This window comes from Lycium barbarum, chromosome 4 (genome assembly GCF_019175385.1).
Source record: "Lycium barbarum isolate Lr01 chromosome 4, ASM1917538v2, whole genome shotgun sequence".
Taxonomy (NCBI): Eukaryota; Viridiplantae; Streptophyta; class Magnoliopsida; order Solanales; family Solanaceae; genus Lycium; species Lycium barbarum.
Genome location: NC_083340.1, coordinates 37485974 through 37507443, shown reverse-complemented (window position 1 = coordinate 37507443; position 21470 = coordinate 37485974). Strand labels below are relative to the sequence as shown.

General features: G+C 38.4%; 1 protein-coding gene across 1 annotated transcript in view; it reads left to right on the top strand.

Moving 5' to 3' along the window:
- The first annotated feature begins 4991 nt into the window (after positions 1 to 4991).
- Positions 4992 to 21470, top strand: part of LOC132635897 (serine/threonine-protein kinase EDR1) — a 35315-nt gene continuing 18836 nt past the window's right edge. The window contains exon 1 of the mRNA XM_060352493.1: positions 4992 to 5735. Within this exon, the coding sequence (XP_060208476.1) occupies positions 5304 to 5735 (432 nt within the window). The 5' untranslated portion in view covers positions 4992 to 5303. The remainder of the gene's footprint in view (positions 5736 to 21470) is intronic.

Below are 21470 nucleotides of genomic sequence, written 5' to 3'. Positions count from 1 at the left end.
TGAAGAATGAGGCGTAGGGAGAATCATGAACATTCCCTAACGTAGATAGTTAGCCTCACATACTTTAATTCCAGCCTTTGAGCGTAATACAACGTTCGTCAACCCTTTCAACTTTGATCTATACCAATACAAGTCAAAGGGATTCTATATTAGCAATAATATCCATGCTTTGGTCATCTAAGCATTTTATCAAACACTTGGTGGGCAAGCTCCGCAATCTCCATTAATGGTGTTTCTTCACCCAATTCCCATTCTATTACTTCTAGGTGATTCTACAATCTCAATTTGATGAAAGTAACATCATTCTTCATCACTCATATGACTACAACAATCCTAAGTTAATAATCCAAAACCCTAGCATAGCTCATATGATACTCTTTATCAAACCCATTTACGATTCTCCCAAGAACTCATCAATTCACAACTATAAGTGAGTAGAGAGTAGAAGTATTACCTTTTGAAGTTCACTCCTCTTGAATTCGGATTCTAGGGTTCCTTTTTCCAAGACGAAGATTCAATCGATAATCTATAGAATAGATTAGGATTCTAGCGTCAATCTTTGTTAGATTGATGTAATAATCAATGGGGTTTGAGTAAGAAATCACCTTGTATGCTTTGTGGAAGCCCTAGAGTGTTTTCTCTCCAAAAAGACGGTTTAGAAAGAAGTGGGAAAAGTTTTTCGGAGTTGGATACATATAAAATTCAAAAAAGGACGTTTCAGGCATAATTTGGCATGGTGCGTCACCCTGGGCGTCACCCAAGGCGGGGCACTAGGCCTATATTACGCCCTGATAAAAAAATATGCTTTCTGCAAATTTGGCTTGGGGCGGCGCCCTAGGCCGTTCTGACAACGTTTGGTAGAATGGGCACAACTCCTATCACAAAACTCTGTTTTGGCTCCATAATATACCGTTGGAAATATATTTCAAAGGGTTACAACTTTCATGTTTTACGTTTTTCCAAATTCCCCACAGATTTTCACGAAATTGGGCCGGAAGGCAGACGTATCAAAACTTAGCCTATTCTATCGAAATCTGAGCACCCCTCTATTAGCCATTTTGAGACGGTCCTATCTCCTTGATCCGGAACCCGATTGGCCTAGTCCTTATATGCCTGGAAAGGTATTTCTAAGTACTACAACTTTCATTAGGATACTTCCCCAAATTCCCAACTAATAAAGGGTTTATATTTTCCCAAAGTAGGCCTGTCAACCATTTTCGGAAAACGTTCAAACGTTCAAATTTCCTTTGAAACTCTAACGATACGAGTCTAACCTTTATTTTAAGATACAGGGTGTTACATTGTCATACCCACTGTTGGTATTGTGATGTGATATATTGTTGGTGTACCCCGTTGAGGTACTTGTGATATTGAGCTTACTTGTTGATGATTGACATCTGCACTGCACACATTCTCTCATATTATCATGCATGGCCAATATTCGGTGATGATCCGGTATGGTTGATTGAGCGAAACTAATATTTGATAAACTCTTTTACTTGAGGGATTGTGAAAAAGGCCGATGTCCGAAGATCCATTTCGGAATCGTTGTTTATATGAAACTGATACTTGCTAAACTCTTTTACTTGAGTGATTGTGAGGAGGCTGATGTCCGAGGTTCAATTCCGGAATCGTTGATTTGTGAAACTGATATTTGACAACTCTTTTGAGTGATTGTGAGGAGGCCGATGTCCGATGGTTATATTCGGGCATCGTTGTGCATGGTCGTTTCCGATGTTATCCCGAATTTGATTGTAGTGCATGGGCTCCGCGGGTCCCCCAGAGTGGTGCCGGTGAGACTCCCCCTGTGAGCAATTAGCTAGGGTCCCGTCTGTCTGTTTGGCAAAGATCCGGGACGAGTGGCACTCAGACTTCACGAGTTACACTGGGTTGTGCTGCTGAGACGTCGATATTTCCGTCCGGAGTACATGTGTACATCTCATTTGCATAGCATGGCATGACATCACATTCATACCATTATTGCATTGCATCATGACTTGAGTGAGATGTCGTGATGACTGTATTGTGGTGGATTGTGTTGTTGATTCTATAGTGTTGATTGTTCCAGGAATTGATATACTCAGACTTATTATATTGGGGTTAGATACTTACATAGGTATTGATGGATACTCAGTTACGATTATATTGCTTCATGCTTGATTGTTCTGCTTGTTTATCTGCGTTATTCTTTGAATTGTGTTAACTATGCTTAGTCGGCCTATGATGCCTACCAGTACTATTGTTTATACTGACCTGAACTTGCTGCATTCTTTTATGAATGCAGAGTATCAGATCGGATCTACTTCTCTGACTTGTGGTTGATCGACTCCTCACCTTCTACTTGAGTTTTCCAAGGTCAGCATGGCGTCCGCTGACCTCGAAGACTCTTCTATTGTTTATGTCTTACTTTCCTTTCAAGACATGATTTGAGACACTTTATGTATTATTATTCAAACCAGAGTTATTCGGATTTAGATGCTCTTGTATGACCAGACCAGATACTGGGGTGGATTCATTTACTTCCACACTTTTCTATATTATACTATATTGTGAGACTTACGTTATTTACTTCTGCCACTTTTTATTATATTTATTGATTGTGAATGTTAAGTTAAGGGTTCGCCTACCGAGGGGGGAATGGTAGGTGCCCACATGACCTAGACTAAAATGGGTCGTGACATAAACCGTTATGACACTTACGCCCAACCCGATAGGTGAACCATTTTCATATTTTAATCTCTTTTTGTTATTAACATGTCTCAAGTAAGCATGATAAGTGATTAGTCGTAGAAGATGTCTCTAAATAACGTAAGTGCAGAATTATACAATCGAAATACCCCAAAGACCTGGTGATATGAGTTAAGAGCACCTAAACTGAAAGTAAATAAAAAAGTTTGGCACACATTGTCTAGGAATGAAAGTTAGGTAAATAAAAGAAGCGGAGTCAGAGTCCGGTGCTGCGAATCGGCCGGTAGCTCACCCGTAACTCCAGATAGCAGTACTCGAATCATCTCTGCATGTTTCGCTAGTACACACATCCAATCTAGCACATAAGAGTGAGTATAGGATCAACGTGTACTCAACAAGTATCATGACTGACCGCAAGGAAGTAGTGGCGAGGGTTAGTCTCAGAAAGCACTTAGATCTACACTTTAACAGATATAATTCTCAACAGTTAAATCATCGAAGAATAAGAGGGGATTAACTCAACAAAACCAAGTAGAATCTCAAAATCAACAGATAGAGCAAATAAGAACATTCCACCTCTAGAATTTGATAATAAGCTTAAACAATTTCAAACACGATCAGATAAAGATGAAATGCAATTCAGTGACCCTATCTACTCAGAATCTGGTACACACACTAACTCCCACGGGGGCGTGAGCTATGAGAGACAACTACGTTGTCTATAAACTAGCACGAGACCAGATCCCGTCATGCTATCAATCTCAATAACCATCCGTCGGGGCAAAAATACCATCACTGCTTAGATCTCATCTGACCTATATCAAAATGAATCCACAATGAATAAACATGAACATTTTCTTAATTATTTATGAATTTCATATGCCCACACTAAGTATAATGGCAGTGTACGAAAGGAATCCATGCAATATTATTATTATCAAGTGTACAAGACATTTGAAATGATTTAAAACATGCAAGTCAATTAACATAATAATCATCTTAACTCAGTCAAGGTGCTTTAGAATTCACAAACAATGTCAAATAACTACATAAGTCATCACATAATCGATTAAGCATCTAATCATGGAACCTAGTACCCGCATAGGTGCTTGTAACCTCACTTATGCGGTACCCCTTAACCCTTATTAATCATTTACTTACGAAAATATTCCTTCAATTAGAGTTCAATGTCAACTTACCTTGATCCAAGCAAAACTTCAAGCCTTCCAAAAGCTCTACCGCCTCCGAAATGTTTAGAAGAGTCCATTCTATTCAAAAGATTACACTACGGGATTAAATGTGTCTAAGATACCCATATTGTAATCTTCGTCTTAGGGTTAAAATCTCTACTTTCCTATTCAATCCATGAATCTAAGCATGAAAAGATGGGTATTCTCTAAGAATGAACAAAACCAGGGTAGAATCATGTACCCAACATTTATACGAGAAAATCACTTCAAAAATTGCCTAAATTCGAGCTTTCTAGCTCTCAAAATGTTGAAATATCAAAATTCCGAAATCTTCCAACTTTTATACCCCAGGGGTTTTCGCACTAGCGACCCACCCTCGTATTTACAGTATTTTTTAGCACTCATGAAGCATTTTTCGCATTTGCGGACTAAACTTAGCACTTGCGGCCACACCAAATCAGCCAAACTCAGTAACAGATTTTCAAGCTAAAATAACCATAACTCTCTCATACGATCTCAAAATTCGATGATTCTTGTTGCTATGGTTTTGAAATCACGATGTTGATCTATTGGTTCAACTTAGAGCTCATTTTCTCATAATGGTATTGTTTATGCTCAAAACCACGTCTAAAATCAAGTATGAACAGAACACAATGAAAATCCGTCCGAAACTCATCAAAATCTAACCAAAACTTGCGGACAAGTCCAAAAGTATCATACAAACATGTTGGGCTTTGAATCCAAACTCCTTTAGTCAACTATTTCACCGTGGTCAACTCTTCTAAAGAAGGTAAAATTATAAACAAAGAGAGACTCAAATGATATATGTTTAGATTAATTATTGCCTTGTAATATAAGGTCAATTTTTTTATTGTTGGGAATATTATTGAAAGAACCTATGTCATTCTAATTCGACCTAAGGAAAAAAATCAAAGAACTTAAACCTATGATATCACAAAAATAAACCTGTTTAACTTCATTAATTAAAAATGTAACTTGAATTTTATAGTAATAGATTCAAAATTTTAGTTTTATTTTAACCATTTCTTAGATTCAACCAGATAAATAAACTCCCCTTTGTCCTCATCCAGACACTTTCCCTTCACCTTCACAACCTCCAAAACCCCAACCGGTGTATTGACTTCAATTTTAACATGAACTTCGTAACTCTTACTGGAGGGAAGAGGAAAAGAAAATAATAGTATGGAGCAGTTAATTTAATTCCACCACCATCCCCCTTTAATTTCCCCTCCCTCTCTCTCCATAGCTTAAAGAACAAGAGTTAAAAAGAGTTAGTAGTACTAGCAAACGAAGAAACTGTACAAATTTAACCGAATCTTCCATCTCCCCCTTTTATATCCCCAAATTCTGCCACAAAAAAATAGAGTCATCATTTATAATTCTCTTTCATGATACTTGTTCACCATGTCCAAAATGAAGCATTTACTCCGGAAACTTCATATCGGTAGTGGTGTTGCCGATCATCCACCTCATCACCCCCACCCCCCTCCTCATAACACCTCTCCTCCACCACCCCCACCCGTTCTTGATCCGACCCGGTTTGAACAACAATCCGGGTCAACTTCATCTTTGTCTCCTCAAACAACGCCATCTAATTCATCAGCATTATTGCCGAGAGGAAATGATTCGGGTCCGGGTTCGGGTTCGGGTCCGGGTTCGGCTGATTTTAATTACTTTGAAGAGGAGTTTCAAGTCCAATTGGCTTTAGCGATCAGTGTTTCTGACCCGGATTCACGTGAAGATCCGGAAACGGCTCAGATCAAAGCTGCACAAGAGATAAGTTTGGGATGTTCACCTTTGGAAAATCCTGTTGAGTTCCTTTCACTTCGTTATTGGGTATGAATTGAATCTCCCCCCCCCCCCCCCCCCCCCCCCCCCCCCTTTTTTTTTTTGCAAATTCTCAATTTAGGTTTAATTTTTTTTTTTTTTTTTTTGCTTATGGATGTTAAATTGTGTGCATTTGAGGAATTTGCTTGTTCTGATACTTTACATGGAAAATACCGAAAATATGTTTCAAATGATCCTAATTCGCCAACTTAAATTATCTAAAGTTCGCCTCCTTGAACTTTTGCTTCTATGTGATTACGGTTTTAGTCTTGTAGATAGCCTCTGAATAAGTGTACTTCCATATTTAAATCATAGGCCTCTGGTACTCCTTATTGGTAGTAGTATTTAGTAACCGCGTAGTTTCTTCGTTCTTCAGTGTTTATTGTTATCTGTTGCTTCATTTGGTTTGTATTCTGTTATTTTGCCATCTTATTTTCTTGCAACCCTACTTCGAATTCTTCTTTTCTTTTGAGTTGAGGGTCTATCGGGAACAACCTCTCCACCCCATAAAGGAAGGGGTAAGGTCTAAGGTCTACGTACATCCTACCCTCCCCAGACCTCACCTGTGGGACATTGGGTATGTTGTTGTTGTTGTTGTTTGGTGCCTCTGGTACGGGATCAAGCTATAAGCTCAAGAAATTTGAACTTGAGATTCAATTAAATTTACTTAAAAATAGGAAATTAGGCATCTATTCTGTTCATTGTGGATTGTAGATTTGTAAGTATACATAGTCCTCATCTCCACCTTACACATGTTCTATGTGATTACTTAGATGTATGATGTAAGCATCAATGCCACCGATCCCTGGGAAATGCATCTTGAACGGGTTTTGACCTTATTGTAGCGACATCTAATTTTTGGTTTGTATACGTGTCTTTACCTAAAAACTTTTTAATTCATTCTACTATCCTCTAATAATCGCCTATATGTATAAAATCATTTAATATCCTTTATATGACGACAATGAGTACAAGTTCCAACTGTGAATTATGGGGTCGTAGTAGTTGCTATTAATCGCTTTCTCCAATGCCTTTAGGCAAAACTAGCTGTTTCAAGTGACTCCACTCTCCAAAAGTCAGATATCTTTTAATGCGTCAAACAATTGGGATCTTGTTACGTTTAAGTTTTAGATTACCTCATTATAAATGCTCTATCTTTAGCGGTTGTCGTGTTAATCGAACCGTTATCCAGCCACCTACATTTGTATTTTATTAAGCCATTAATGAGAACCCCCATCCGTGCACGTCTCTTACTCTTTTTGGCTGGACTTAGATACTACATCGATAAAGTATAAACTTCCTTAATAAAGCAACAAAATCTAATTTGTAGCTATTTGATAATCACAGGTGGTGTTTTTTAACCCTATTCGAAACTCAAAGTTGGATGTATTGCATTCCCACTTAAAATGCTTTATAATTTGAAGTGAAAACGATTTGATTCATAATTAAAAAAACCAATCTAACAATATAACATGTCTTTACCAAGTAAAATGATAGATTGTTAATACAAAAATATTGTTTGAATACATACAACAAAATCAACAAAATTTAACATTTGGGTTTCAAGTGTCCTTCTGTACATAGAAGGAGACACTTAAGCTTTACATTCAAAAGTGACATTCAGACAATGCATCTTCATGTTTCAGCTGAATAATTCAGTTAAATAAATATCAACCTTTTCTTGAAAAATTAAATAGATATCACCTTTCAGAGGTTAGATTTCAAATTTTAATTTTATCAAATAGCTCCTTATAACAATTATAACAATATAAGCTTGAGGTCATTTTAAATTACACTCTTCTTCATCTGTAGTAAGAACACCATCAGTGCGTGGAACAAAATAGCGGCTCTCTCTCTGCGGTGTTTATTAGATAATAGAATTTTTAGTAGGTATTTATATTTAGCTAGTACTAGTTACTTAAAGTGGTTTTGACTTAGTTATCTTAAGAAATTGGTGTTTTCTACCTTCGTCGTTTTGGCTTGTACTATCAGGACCAATGAATTTTGTAATGTAGGTTTATACGGTTCAATTTGATTGAAACTCAGATTTGTGAATGTTAAAAGATATTGCCCAACCCTAAGACTGGTTTACTACTCAGTATTTGGGATCGGTTTAGGCAGTAATAATCTAAAATAATCTCAAAGATCTTCAATCAAATCATTAGGACACTAACTTGTAATATCTACATAGATGCGAGTGTCCGGTTTGGTGCATGTTGACGTACTTGATCCTCCTATTCACTTAAGTTTACGATAAATGGATATAGTAAACGTTGGTGCTTTCAGGTAAAAGAGTGGGTTATCACATGTGAGCACTAGAAATTAAAATAAATATGTCTATGTATGACCTTTTGCATAGTGGGTCTTGTGCTTCTAGGAGTTTTGTAAGGGTACTATTTTGAGCTTTCGAAATTAATAAGTGCAATTCCATGGAGACAGAGGTCAAGAATCCAGTGGTTAGAAAGTGGGGACAAAAATACTAAATTCTTCCATAGAATTGCTACAGCTCACAAGAGGTTCAACTCTATTGAGTCTCTAGAAATAGAAGGAGCTACATTCACTGACCCTGAACAGATTAAAGGCCCCATTAAGAGTTTTCATCAAAAGCTGTATAGTGAAACAGAAGACTGGAGACCAGCTTTCAATCTTCCTGGAGATGCTGTCATTGACAATGAGGAACAGGAATGGCTGCAAAGACAATTTGAAGAGGAAGAGGTTCTCAGTTGTATTAAATTATGTGCTAGTGACAAGGCTCCTGGATCTGATGGATTCCCAATGAGCTTCTACCAAAATTTCTGGAAATGCTTAATGTTGACATCATAGGTACTTTTCAACATTTCCATCAACATCAGGTGCTTTTAAAGAGTTTCAATGCTACCTGTGTGGCTCTAATTCCCAAGAAGAATGGTGCTGCTGAACTCAGAGACTTCAGACCAATAAGTCTCATAAGTGGTGTGTACAAAATTATTGCCAAGGCGTTAGCAGAAAGGCCGAAAGGGTGGTGCATAAACTGGTCAACATACACCAAATGGCATTTATTAAATGGAGGCAAACCATGGATGCAACACTCATAGCTAGTGAATCTGTGGATTTAAGAATGAGAAGTGAAGAACCTGGCATCATGTGTAAACTAGACATTGAAAAGGCATATGATCATGTAAATTGGGAAGATCTTCTGGATATACTGAAGCAGATGGGGTTTGGAGCAAGATGGCTGAATTGGACGAGATTCTGTGTCAAAACTGTCAGGTTCTCTATACTAGTGAATGCAGAACCTGGGGTGTTTTTCCTTCTGAAAGAGGACTCAGACAAGGTGACCCTCTTTCACCTTTCCTATTCATCATTGCCACGAAAGGACTCAACAGTATGGTAAGACTAGCTATGTAAAAAAGATGGTTTAAGGGGTTTCAGTTAAGTAACAAACAGGGCCAAATGTGGAAATTTGTCATCTACTTTATGCAAATGACACAATCATCTTCTGTGATCCAGAAACAGGCCAAGTCAGTTTTATAATAATGATTGTTATAATCTTTGGGGCTATTTCTGGGCTAAGTGTCAATTGGAGGAAGAGTGGAATTTTTCCTATTCAAGAAGTGGTTCAAATAGAAGGACTAGCTGGGATTTTGGGATGCAGGATTGACCAGTGTCACTCCCCAAATCTGGAGAGGTGTGGCCGGCACGCGGTGCCACACTAGGCCTGAGCGAACCACTCTGAACCTGTAACTCTGGAGAGGCAACCCTCAACTTAGGCCGACGAGGCCTACTTGCAAATAGACAATACCAATAAGGTTGCATTCTGAAACATCTGTAAATACTAGCTATCATATCTAAAAGGGCTCACACACCCAAAACACAACAACAACAACAACATACCCAGTTGAATCCCACAATGTGGCGTCTGGGGAGGGTAAAGTGTACGCAGACCTTACCCCCAGCTTGGAAGGTAGGGAGGCTGTTTCCGAAAGACCCTCGGCCCAAAAGAAAACAAGCAAAAAGAGTCAGATACGGACAAGCAAATCAAAACAACGCGAAAATGAGAAATAGCAAGAGCAAGGAAGTCATGATAAAACAACAAAGATAGAGAAGACCCAACACATAGAAGCAAGGTAAAAATACTCCTAATACGAGAAAGGAAACCTCGCGGCCCCCCACTAGCCCTCCACCCTGATACTCGACCTCCACCCTGATACTCGACCTCCACCCCCTCCTATCACCGGTCATGTCCTCGGTAAGCTGAAGTAGCGCCATGTCCTGCCGAATCACCTCTCCCCAGGCCTTCTTTGGCCTACACCCAAAACACTATATATATATATTCTTTGGGAAATACAGTTTACAACAGACGAAATATTTAGAGGAGAAGAATATATTAGATGTATAAAAAGGAAAGTATGTTTTATTCCATTAGGATAATACATGCAAGATCATTATCTAGAAGTAAAAGACTAATTAAATAGGATATACCCAGAATATATTAGATTAAGTAACTCTGAACATAATCAGCAAAGGCTACAAGAATTAAATCATATCAGGTTTAGAATATAGACTACTAGAATGTATAAAATCTAGAAAATCCTCTCGAAAGCAAGTACCAAAACACTTTAAGCCATATTAAATAATCATTGTATGAAGAGACACCCTTTAACAAAACAAATAGCTATTAATTATTGGTATTTATACAGATATATAGAACGTAGACGAGAGCTAAAGAAAATACAAAAAGCTTTGAGTGCATTTCTAGAAGTAATAAATACAGAAAAATTAGTATCACTAATAGTTATATATATAAGTCAAACCTCTCTATAGTGGCAGCGTTTGTCCGAAAATTTCATAGCTGCTATAGTGAGGTGATGTTATGTAGGTATACTGACATTTGATGTTTGAATCTCATTTAGCTGTTATAAACAAAAGTACACATAAATTTATTTTTGTGTACTTTTTTTATATATGTTATAAACGAAAACAAAATACTTGTTAATTTTAAAATCTCGATTGATTTTTATGTTTCATTAATAAAAATTGAAGCAACTAATAAATTCATAATTAGTCGTACCGTACTAAGGAGCATATGCATTTTAAATTAATTGAAAATTTAAATATTTCAAGTTTGACGTAAGAATTCTACAATTGTAGGTTGTTTCGTAAATTCCAGTCTCGTAGTGATAATATAACGCTTGAATTAACGAAGATTTTTTGTCCAAACTTTCAGCAAAAAGGAATTCAATAGCTTTCTCTTGATGATTATCATAAATATTTTAATATATTATTTTTATACATAATATATTTCTTAGAAAATATTACTTCCCCCAGTTCAAACAGATTGTCCACTTAGCCATTTGCACACCTCTTAAGAAAATACTAACTCCCAAGCAAAAATAGGTAGTTTGACTAAACTATCCCAAATTAAATAAGTATTGGGATTTGGTCATTTAATACCTAATAAGCGCAAATCTGAAAAAATAATGTTATTCTTTCTTGACACTCTTTTTGAACCAAAAAACAAAGGCTAAGTGGACATTCTTTTTGAATCGGAGGGAGTATTACACAATATTTGAGTATAGTTGTTATAGAGAGGTAATTTTACAAAGAGTGTACCGCTATAATGAACGTCGCTGCTTTTATAGGTAGAATGCTGTTATAGAGAAGTAAAATATAACATGAAAAATTAGTTCCGGAGAAAATCAGGCCGTTATAGTGAAATGCCGTTATAACGAATGACAATTATAGAGAGGTTTGACTATATATATACGTACGTACATACGTACGTAAACGTACATACCTACGCACGTACGTACATATATACATACCTACATACGTACATACGTATGTATAGATATACATACATAAAATATCCAATCAATCTATACATCTTGGTCATAGATGTAAGTCAAAGAAAAAAATAAACATAGGGAATATTGATTTTGTGACTTCAAACTCTCCTAGGCACATTCCCCAAGAATATGAACCTAGTCCCTTTCTTGATACTTGCTCCCCTTCCGGTGATCCTTCTGATCTCCGGATTCAACCTCTCTTCTTATCTTTCCTTTGCTCTCTCTTCCCTTCTCTTCTCTTTCTCTCTCTCTCTCTCTCTCCCCTCTTTCTTTTGACACCCACTTCCTCCAGTTTTGATGGCAGACGATACCATTTATTTTGCTGTGGGTTTCAAATCTTTTGATGTTTCACGAGATTCAGATGCAAGGAGTAGGAACTCCAGCACAAGAACTCAGTTTACTAGAAGGACGATGATATGGTTGATCCAAAGATTGAAAGAAGCTTCTTTATCAAAAGGAAGATCGGTGAGAAGGTGGAAGAGGAGAGAGAGTTTCTCTGAAACTTATTGTGCTAGGAATTTCAACAAGTTTGGCAGATACATTAGCATCATTAATCTGAAAGGCAGAAGGAGATCGGTGTTGATAATTCCTGAGTTATCTTTCAACTCAGGTTGGAGCTTCATTGCAGAAAAATTGGAAAGGTTTGTTAACTCCCACAAGAATGAAAAAGATAAAATGGAACCAAGGTTGGCTGACAAGAACATTCCCTATTCTGAAGCCCTTCGAAGTATTAAATGGTCCAACAGAGGGGAAACCTCATTTAATGCAGATGTTTCAGTGAAGGGAGGAGTAATTTGCATTAAAGACGACCCCAACAACCAAAATGAAGTTATTAATAGGAGTCTGGTCGACAACTTCAAGGTTGTTGAAACTCCAACTCTCTCAGAGATTAGAAGATGGTCTTCTAACCTTTGGAGGAAAATCTTTGGGCTGAATATATATGAAATGGGAAATAGCCTCTTCCTTTTTGAGTTTGCCTCTAAAGCTGCGGCTGAATAAGTGATGAATGGAGAATGGTTATGGAAGCACCTACACATCAGGTTCCAGTGGTGGAGCCCTACAGTTGGAGCCGTCAAAGAAAAAGCAAATCTTAACTCAACATAGGCTAGAATTGTTGGTCTTCCTCTGCATCTTTGGTCACAAAAGAATTTCAAGGCCATCGGAGATTTTTGCGGTGGATGGTTAGAAACAGAAGAAGAAACGCAACTTAGAAATGGGCCAGAATCAAAATTCATGGAGACGGATCATATATCCCGAAGGAAGAAACTATCGAGAATGGAGGGCTTTTCTTCAAAGTCCAGATATGGTCAGAATCGCTGGTAAGATTTCGTATCGGAGAAGAAGAAAGGGACCAAGTGTTTGTCCAGCAGATATCAATGAAATCCACAAAGGGTAAAGAACCAGATCATAACAGTCTGGCTTTTAAAGATTGTGTGGTCCCAGCACGTGAGTCTCCACGTGATCCACAATCTGAACAAAGCTTGGGCCGGTTCAAAAGCAATATGGGCTTAGACAAGTTATTTGAAGGGGACGGAAGTGGTTTGGGCCAAACTAATATAGGCCAATTCTCAATTGAAACAGTTGAGCTTTTAGCCTCTTCATTAAATGAGGCACGTGAGAAGCATATGAGGCCAGAAGTGGACGAATCACTTAAAGCTCTAAAAGACATGGCAATCAAATTTCTTGAGTCTTTTAAACAGTGGGAGGAAAGATCAGAAACCTCACAAGATACAGTCAACACGACTAGGGTGAAACCAAGTAGGAATTCCATACAATCAAGTGGGGCAATGAGAGCGAATGAGGATGCTAATAATATTTGTCATGTACTGATGAAAAATCTTTGCAACAGAGAAAGCCAATCAACACCTATCGACCAAGACATGCAGATACAACAAATTCATGAGTGGAACCTATAGCTGTTCAGAGCCGTTCAGAGCCAGAGTGGTCAGGCGATTGAGACTGCAGCTTCTAACGGGGTTAACTCTAATATTTTGGAATTGGGCAACATATATGGAGCTGCGTTTGAAGGCCACGAGGAGGAAGCTATGGCACTTCTAACCAAATTAGATGCCAGAAGAAAATTCTTGGAGAAACAAAACCAGTTGGATAAGGTGAAGACCCCAAAAAGCAGAGGTATCGGGAAGAATGAATTGAAAAATTTGGCTTCAGATTTAAATGAAGAAGTTAAAGGGGTCAGAAGCACGGGGAAAACTCAAAATTTGACTTATCAATGAAAGTCAATTTGATATCATGGAATGTGAGGGGCTTAACAAATTCTCTAAAAGGAAGCCTGTTAAGAGTCTTATGCTAAAGTAGAGGGCTGAAGTTGTTTGTTTGCAAGAGACAAAACTGGAAAAAGGAGTGGAAGCACATGCTAAACAATTATGGTCTTGTAAAGGGATGATGAGTGGTTTTCTTCCGGCTGAAGGAACCAAAGGTGGTATTCTGATTATGTGGGACAGTCCCCAGGTGGATATAGGGAAATATTCCATTACCTATAGATTTGATTCTGTTCATCATACCTTCAGTTGGTATCTTACAGGTGTGTATGCTCCCCACACAAGAATTGAAAAATTAGATTGCTGGGAGGAAATTGCTGCAATGAGAAGTTTATGTGGGGGCCCTTGGATCACTTGTGGAGATTTTAACACTAACAGAACTATGGTGGAAAGAAGGGGATGCAATAGGATCACAAACATAATGTCTGATTTTTCCAGGTGGATTGAAGAGATGGAATTACATGATCCACATCTTAATGGAGGCAATTTCACTTGGTTCAGAGGCTTAAATCATGTTAGTGCTGCTAGATTGGATAGATTTTTATACTCTATGGAATGGGAAGAAGCTTTCAAGAATATTAGGCAGAAAATCCTTCCAATCCTTCCAAGGACAAGATTTGACCATAGTCCAATAATTCTGGAGTGGCAATTGGGAGAGGAAACATTCTTACTTCAAATTTGAGAACTGGTGGTTTGAGGAAGAAGGTTTTCTTGATCTGATAAACAAATGGTGGAATGAATTTGAAGTTGAAGGATGGCCAGATTACAAGTTAAGCATCAAGCTCAAAATGTTGAAAAACAAAATCAAAGTCTGGAGCAAAGAGAAGTTTGGAGAGCTAGCCAACAAAAAGAGTAGTCTGTTAATTGAACTGGCAGATCTGGATTTACAAGAAAATAAAGTCCTAGATGAGGAAGAATTGATGGTAAGGGCTACTATATTGGTGGAATTAGAGGAGCTAGCAAAAAAAGAGGAATCCAGCTGGAGGCAAAAATCCAGAGCTCTAAGGTTACAACAAGGGGACAGAAACACTAGATTTTTTCAAAGGATAACAACTGCCCATAAGAGGTATAACACAATTGACAGGTTGATGATTAGAGGGGAAGAAATAAAAGAACTTGAAGGGATCAAAGAGGCTACGATTGATTTTTATGAGAAGCTATACTCAGAGTCTGAAGCATGGAGGCCATCTTTTGAATATCTTGACTGTCCAAAGATAACACATGAAGAACAAGAATGGATCCAAAGATCATTTAGAGAAACTGAAGTGTTGCAAGCAGTGAATCAGTGTGCAGTTGACAAAGATAACAACTAGATTTTTCCAAAGGATAACAACTGCCCATAAGAGGTATAACACAATTGATAGGTTGATGATTAGAGGGGAAGAAATAAAAGAACCTGAAGGGATCAAAGAGGCTATGGTTGATTTTTATGAGAAGCTATACTCAGAGTCTGAAGCATGGAGGCCAGCTTTTGAATATCTTGACTGTCCAAAGATAACACATGAAGAACAAGAATGGATCCAAAGATCATTTAGAGAAACTAAAGTGTTGCAAGCAGTGAATCAGTGTGCAGTTGACAAAGCACCAGGTCCTGATGATTTTTCCATGGGTTTTTGTAAGAGTTACTGGGAAATACTAAAAAGGTGACATTATGCAAACCATCAACAATTTTCACCAAAATGAGATATTTGAGAAATCCTTCAATGCTACTTTCATAGCTTTAATCCCTAAGAAGTTTAGAGGTGAAGAATTAAAGGATTTCAGACCTATAAGTTTGATAGGGGGCATTTACAAGATCATATCCAAGTTACTCACAGAAAGAATGAAGACTGTCATGGAAAAGTTAGTGGATGTTCATTAAATGGCTTTTTTAAGGGGAAGACAAATTATGGATGCAACTTTACTTGCAAATGAGCTGGTGGATTCTAGAGTAAAACAGAAGAAACCCGGAATTTTGTGCAAGCTTGATATTGAAAAGGCCTATGATCATGTCAACTGGGCTTATCTGCTGAACATTCTAAAGAATATGGGTTTTGGAGTCAAATGGATTAATTGGATCAAATGCTGCATGTCCAATGTGAAGTTTTCTGTCCTAATCAATGGAAGTCCAGAGGGTTTTTTTCATTCTAGCAGGGGTTTAAGACAGGGGGATCCACTTTCTCCTTACTTATTCCTACTGGCTATGGAGGGGTTAAATTACATGATCAGAAAAGCTAAAACAAATGGATGGATAAGGGGCTTTGGGGCTCAAAACAACAGGGGAGACGACATGGAAATAACACATTTATTGTACGCTGACATGGAAATAACACATTTATTGTACGCTGATGATTCTTTGGTGTTCTGTGAGGCAGAGGTTGACCAAATTCGACATTTAAGGGCTATTTTGACCATCTTTGCAGCTATTTCTGGGCTTCATGTTGACTGGAATAAAAGCTGTTTACATCCGGTGAATTAGGTGAATGATTTACAAGTGTTGGCAGGTAATCTGGGGTGTCAAACTGAGTCACTACCCACAAAATATTGCTAATCATAAGGCACAGGAGATATGGAATGATGTGCTCGAAAGATGTGAAACGAAATTATCAAGATGGAAAAGTTAATACCTTTCACTTGGTGGTAGACTGACATTGATAAATTCAATCTTGGATGCTTTGCCTACTTACATGATGTTTGTATTCCCTATCCCTAAGGGTATAGAGAAGAAGCTGAACAGAATTAGAAGGGAATTTTTGTGGCAAGGTAACAAAGAAAAAAAAGGTTACAACTTGGTGGAATGGGAGACTGTGACCCTTAATAAGCAACATGGGGGCTTGGGGATTAAGAACCTCAGTTTACACACCTAGAGTTTGTTACAGAAGTGGTTGTGGAGGTTTTGCAAGGAAGATAGGTCTCTTTGGAAGAATTACATAGCTCGTAAATATGGGTTGATGAACCAATGGGCAACAAATGAAGTGAATGCTACCTATGGATGTAGTGTTTGGAAGACTATAAGAAGAATGTGGAATGAATGTAGGGAGAAATTGAGCATAAAGGTGGGGGATGGGACAAGAACTTCTTCCTGGGAAGATTAATGGATTGGTCATTGTAATCTCAGAACTTTGTTCCAAGATTTGCACATCATCAGTCTCCAAAAGAATGAAAAAATCTCTCAAATGTGGACAGAACAGGGATGGAATCTGGTGTTTAGAAGGGCATTGATTGACTGGGAAATAGGGAGAGTGTCAGATTTGCCTTTTTTGCTTAATTCCTTCACTGGTACCCTAAATACCCCAGACATCCCGGTCTGAAAACTATGCAGCAAAGGGAGTTTCACTGTCAAGTCACTATACTGGGAGAAAAACAAGGTTGTGAACCCATCATTGATTTGGCCCTGGAAATTTATCTGGAAAGTCAAAATTCCATATAAGGTTTCTGCTTTTGTTTGGTTAGTTTTGAAGAGGGTTACAAAGAAGAGGTCTACATATATGCTCAAGATGTTTATTTTGTGGGAAAAATGCAGAAACAAATGAGCATTTATTTCTTCATTGTGAGACAACTGCACATCTATGACATATGTTCTTTTGTATACTTGGGGTGGATTGGGTATTACCAAGATCAACTTTAGAACTCTTGTGCAATTGGAAAGCAATTGGAAGAAGAAACACACCAAGAAGACTGGTGGCAAGCCATTCCAGCTTGTATTTGGTGGGCAATATAGAAGGAGAGGAACTCAAGACAATTTGAAGACAAATAAAATTCTATTCAGATAGTTAAAACAAAATGTCTTAGTCTCTTGTATTTTTGGTGTAAACAAGATATAGTGGGGGAGATAGGAGATTTGGTAGGTTTTCTAGGCAATATGTAAATTGCAATTTGACTTTTACCCCCAGGCCACTGGTTGTGGTTTTACTTGTAAAGTACCTTGAGCAGCAGTTGATATGCTGATACTTTTGGATGAAATACAAATGTTACCTTATTAAAATAAATAAATATATATATATATATATATATATACATACACATACATACATATATACATACTGTGCAGGCCGATGAGGCCGCCATAATCCAACAGTACCAAAATGATATATCCAAAGGGCCGGCAAGGCCACAACACTGACATGCTATATACATGACTCGTCTACAAGCCTCTAAAGAGTAAGCAACTGAATCATGGCTGGGATAGGGCCCCGACCTACCCATCATATCTATATAGACAAAAGAGACTCCAAAACTAGACCTGACAACTCCGGATAAGTGGAGCTCACCAATCAGATGATGTCTTGTCCCGCCTACTGGGAGGTCTATTTGTCTGTCTGTCAACACCTGCAGGCATGAATGCAGCGCTCTCGGCAAAAGGGACGTCAGTACGAAACAATGTAACGAGTATGTAAAGCAATAGGATAACTGCAACTGAACTGAAAAGTATAACAATCTGGAGGCCAAAGAATGCCCTGAATACTCACCTGATCTGTCTCATATCAAATGCAATATAATAATATCGTATATCTCACTGACCAAGTGGTGAGGCAACTGTAAAATCTCACTGACCAAGTGTTCAGGCAACTGTAAAATCTCACTGACCAAGTGGTCAGGCAACTGTAAAATCTCACTGACCATTAGGCTAGGCAATACTGTCTCATTGACCGTCGGCCAGACAATAATGTCTCACTGACCAAGCGGCCAGGCTAAAGAAAATATATGTATATACTGAACGGTATAAGACTCTGACATGTCTCTCTAACTCTACTCTCTTCAAGAACATAAGGAGGGGATAAGAATCCCTCGGAAAGTACAACACAACACTCGGAAGCTGTATATCACTAAGACAAGCTCTAATCAACAAGTTTCTAGTCACAAAACTCGCTAAGCCTTTGCTATATATGGAATCATGCCAAGGAAAGAAAGGACAACCATTACATACCTCAAGTCGTCAATATGATCCAACAATGAACTCGTCGTAACTAGTACGCCAATCCTATAACAAAGGAATACATATATGAACTTAGACGACACTAGTATATCACGTATATCAAATGATAATTCGGTTCGAAAATGAAACGAAAAACATTTCCCCTATTCTTCAACAACCACAACTCAATGAACAAAGCCAACAATAACTACAACCTCTTTTAATCCCTTTTCAACTCAAAACATCAACACCTAAGAATATACACCAAACAACCCAATATACGCTTCGTATACGATACCTTATACACTTCTTTCTTCCAAATTCATGAAGTATATCAACAACAACACAATAACATCAACTACTGTCCATATACAAGAAAGCTAACTTAATATCACAACAACATGCTCCAAAACAGTTCACAAATCCAGCATAAGTCTTGGCACAATTTGAGTCTTCCTTCCACAATTTCCACCTTCAACAAGTTTTTTAAAGGCTAAATAAATTTTTGAACATGGAAATAATATGAAACCTTACCTCAAGAGTTCAAGAATACTCCAACATAGAGGTTACTTCACCATGAAGCATCTTCTAAATCCACCACAAGAAAGGAGACTAGCATCCAACAAGCAATCCGGAAACTTTAGCACTTGAATCTCACTTTTAATCCTTGATTTCACTTTAGAAGAGCTTGAATATGATGGAGAGGGTTTTTGGGAGTATATTGGGTCTGAAAATACGGAGAAATGAAGTGAAAAAGAAGACGGCCGAATTTTTACAAAATTAAACATTTCCATCGACTCCATTATACGGTCCGTATAATGGTCACAGAATACTCCCCCTACTATTATCATTATACGGTGGGGGTACAACACTTTTACGGGCTGTATAATATTATAAGGTCCGTAATCACCCTCCAAGTTCATTTTTCGTCGAAACGTATTCTCGTCGATTCGTTTAGCCTTTAATCCTCCTTCCAATACTTACTAATCATGAACTTAAACTCTCATATAATCAAGATGGACATGTCTAATCTCGTATAACCCCGAAGATAGTCCTGCTCTCCAAGTCTACGATGACTAACTCACGGCGAAACTGAACGTACGAAAGTACGAGGTGTAACAACTAGCTTCCAACAGCCTACTTAGGCATGCCTTTGGGCAACAAGAATAAGGAGTTGGTCATTTGGGATGGGATTATACAGTAGACAGAAATGAAGCTTTCAAAATGGAATTCAGAATACCTATCCTTAGGTGGTAGACCGATCCTGATAAATGCAGTGTTAGATTCCTTACCTACTAATATGATGTGTATGTTTCCTATTCCAATTGGGGTGGTGGATAAACTTGACAAGCTCAGAAGGGGTTTTCTTTAGAATGGGAATAAGGAGGGCAAGGGTATTCATTTGGTGAAATGGGATGATGTTCAACTTGATAAGAGAGCACCTTTACTGAGGCTATATCCTTGGTCCGCAACCTAAGAACCTGGCGGTCTAGAATAGCAATAGGGACTTCCTCATATGATAATTGTTCTGTGACCTGGACATCATCAACTGACACGAATCGGGAAGGATCTCCAATACACTTACGAAGCATGGATACATGGAAGACCGGATGCACTGACTCCAAGTCTGAAGGCAAGTCTAACTCGTAGGCAACCTGACCTACTCTATGAACAATCCTATAAGGTCCTATGTATCTAGGGCTAAGCTTGTTCTTTTTATCGAACCTCATAATGCCTTGCATCTGCGATACCTTCAACGATACCTGGTCATCAACCTGGAACTCCAAGTCTTGCCGTCGATTATCTACATTAGACTTTTGGCGACTTTGAGCTGCTAACAAACTCTCCTAAATAAGCTTAACTTTCTCTACCGCCTGCTGGACCAAGTCAAGTCCTAATAATCTGGATTCTCCGACCTCGAACCATCCCATAGGAGATCTATACTTCCGCCCATATTGGGCCTCATACGGGGCCATCTGAATGCTAAAATGGTAGTTGTTATTATACGTGAAATCAATAAGCGGCAAGTGATCATCCCAGCTACCTATGAAGTCCAACACACAAGCCCGCAACATATCCTCGAGCATCTGGATAGTGCGCTCGGCTTGTCTGTCCGTCTGGGATAGAAAGCTGTACTGAGATTCACCTGTGTCCCCAATCCCTTCTGGAAAGACTTCCAGAAGTTAGCTGTGAACTGCACGCCTCTGTTTGAAATAATAGACACTGGAATACCATGAAGTCATACTATCTCCTTGATATATAATCTCGCGTAATCCTCAGCTGAATAAGTAGTCTTGACTGGTACAAATGTGCCGACTTTGTAAGCCTATCAACAATTACCCAAATAGAACTTACGCTGATATTTGGGTAAACCCGTAATGAAATCCATATTGATGACTTCCCACTTCTAAGTTGGAATGTCTATATCCTGCAACAACCCACAAGGCTTCTGGTGCTCAACTTTCACTTGCTAACAATTGCGACATTGGGCTACGAACTCGGCTATATCCTTCTTCATGCCATTCCACCAGTAAACCTCTCTGATGTCATGGTACATCCTCGTCGACCCGCGATGAATAGAATAACAGGAATAGTGAGCCTTCGCCATAATCTACTGGTGTAATCCTGCAACATTAGGAACACACAATCTGCCTCGGTACCTGAGGACTTCGTCTCCAGTGACCTCAAATGGTGACTTCTTTATCTGTGGGGCTGTATCCCTATATTGTGTCAATAAAGGATC